The following is a 2,147-nucleotide window of genomic DNA, read 5'->3' as shown; positions in this document are numbered from 1 at the left end:
GGCGGCTCCGGGAGCGCAGGGACCCCTGCTCTGCCGGGTTTCCTGGAACCATCAGTGCTCAGAACCGTGTTCCCGAGCGGAGGTGCGGGGGGCGATGGAGGGCAGGGAGGGTCCCCGCGCCTGCGCTGTCCACAGCAGGGTTGCCCACTTTCTGTCGAGGGTCGGGATGAACGTCGGTTCAGCCCTGCCGGCCACAGGCTCTCAAAATGCAACAACAGTCACAGGAATCAGGAAAGACCCCTTCCAGGAGCAGGTGGTGGGCAGAACGCAGTGGGCTGCCCCAGAGCGGGGGTGTGGGTGGCGGGGTGGCGCCCCTTCAGAGAGCCCAGGCCGGGGTAAGCCGGCTGACACAGCTGGGACCGCGGCTTGTGAAAAAAGCCTTGCAGGCTTGGCACTTCGGGCTGGGTTCTGAGCTGCAGGGACTGGCGCTAGGCGGTTGTCGCGCAGTCACCCCCCAAAGACAGCCTTCCAGGAGCTCGTGTCCTGCGGTGGCGTGGCTCCTCCGCTTTGACTCTGGTGCTTGGCGGTGGGGTGGGTGTGAGGCCAGCACGACAGGCGGGTGTAGTCTCGTGCAGGGTCTCATCCATGGGGCGCAAATGTTTGACCCGGGCCCCTGTCCACCCTGTGAGCTCAGGGTCGGCCACCAGGCAGCCACCGCCCTGACACAGGCCCCACCGAGAGGCCAGCTGTGAGGCCAGCACCAGAGTCAGGGAGAGGGCGCCCGGGCCACTGCTTTGGGGCAGCTGGCACCCTGGTGCTCAAGGCCACTTGGGGCATCCTTACCTTGTTCCCACTCCAGGAGGCAACACGAGGGCCATAGGCATGACCCTGCAGTACACGACCCCGGGGGCGGAGGGGCTGACGCAGCTGACGCTGACAGCCGGCGAGGACGCCGACGGCAGCAGGAGGCAGGCGACGGCATGGCTGGCGGCCATGCATAAGGTACCTGCTGCTCCGAGCTCTCCCGCCCCCGCCCCGCCGAGGTGCCTCTGCCCGCCTCAGCCAGGCACACGCCTCTTTCTGGTCACCTTGCAGGCGGCCAAGCTCCTCTACGAGTCTCGGGACCAGTAATGCCACACGGGCTGGACGGTCCGCTTGGGGCAGCAGCACCTGCTCGTGGGCGCACAGGCACGACTAACCCTACAAGTGCTGGAGACGCAGCCAAGCCCTCGGAGCCTGCCTAGTGCGATATGCACACCATCGGTTAACGCTCCAGACCATTCGCGCTTTAGAACTTGTCTGACACTTGATACCTAACTGCGGGGCGGGGGGAGGCTGAGCTACACTACTGCTAATACTCTCTGCCTTGTTTTTATGAGTGCCCATGTTTACTAGAAGGTTCTGGTCCCCTGATGCTCACCGGTCCTTCCACAGCCGTGACCCGGGCAGTGGTCCCCTGGCCTGATGTGTACTGGTGTGCTTCCTGCACTGCCCGCTCGGCGTGCCACTAACCCAGGGCCACAAACCAACCCGGATACTTCACTGGGGAAGGAGCATGCTTTGTATTTTGTACTTTTCACTTACTATTTCACTTTACAATAACTGTACAACAATTTGTATATGAAGCTTACGATTAAAACTTATTTTGAAAGTAAGGGTCAGGCCTTGCCTCTGTGTGTCCAGACAACCCGAGCTTCCCACTCAGCTCAGCTCCGGCTCCAGAACAAAGACTCGAAGCCGCCCGTGGGAGACAGCGTTTATTGCGTGCGTACACGGCCTCAGCACAGGCTGCCTGCGGGTGCGCCTTGCTCGTGAGCACACTGTACAATTGGTGCTCCAAGATCTACACATGTCCATACGTAAATTACACACGAGACTCGTACATGGAAAATAAAGCTCAGGGCCTGGACTTTAATGAGAAAAAAAAACGTTTCCAACATGGTTTTGATAGTTTCGAGTGGTTTAGTCAAAAAATACTTTTGGTATATAAAAGCCTGTACGTACAGTTCAAATCTCGGGAAAGCGCCTCACTGTAAGTCTGGAACCGGGGCAGAGGGACCGGGGAGTCTGGCCCCATCCACCCGCCCCCTGCCCAGGCCTTTACAGCGCCGGGAGGGGCACGGGCACTGGGGCAGCGGGAGGCCGCAGGAAGGCGGTGCCGTGTTGAACTTCTGACCCGGTGGTGTCACCTGGTCCTAAGGTTCCTT

The 2,147-nt window shown here is 60.6% G+C and overlaps 1 protein-coding gene across 1 annotated transcript in view; it reads left to right on the top strand.

Moving 5' to 3' along the window:
* The window catches only part of ZFYVE21 (zinc finger, FYVE domain containing 21), a 4,781-nt gene extending 3,186 nt beyond the window's left edge, over positions 1-1,595 (top strand). Inside the window, exons 5-6 of the mRNA XM_010851409.1 lie at positions 800-942; positions 1,036-1,595. Of these exons, the coding sequence (XP_010849711.1) occupies positions 800-942; positions 1,036-1,071 (179 nt within the window). The 3' untranslated portion in view covers positions 1,072-1,595. The remainder of the gene's footprint in view (positions 1-799; positions 943-1,035) is intronic.
* The last annotated feature ends 552 nt before the right edge of the window (positions 1,596-2,147 follow it).

This window comes from Bison bison, unplaced genomic scaffold (genome assembly GCF_000754665.1).
Source record: "Bison bison bison isolate TAMUID 2011002044 unplaced genomic scaffold, Bison_UMD1.0 scf7180017864302, whole genome shotgun sequence".
NCBI lineage: Eukaryota > Metazoa > Chordata > Mammalia > Artiodactyla > Bovidae > Bison > Bison bison.
Note: the sequence above shows the minus strand (reverse complement) of the source record. Positions and strands in the feature narration are given on the sequence as shown.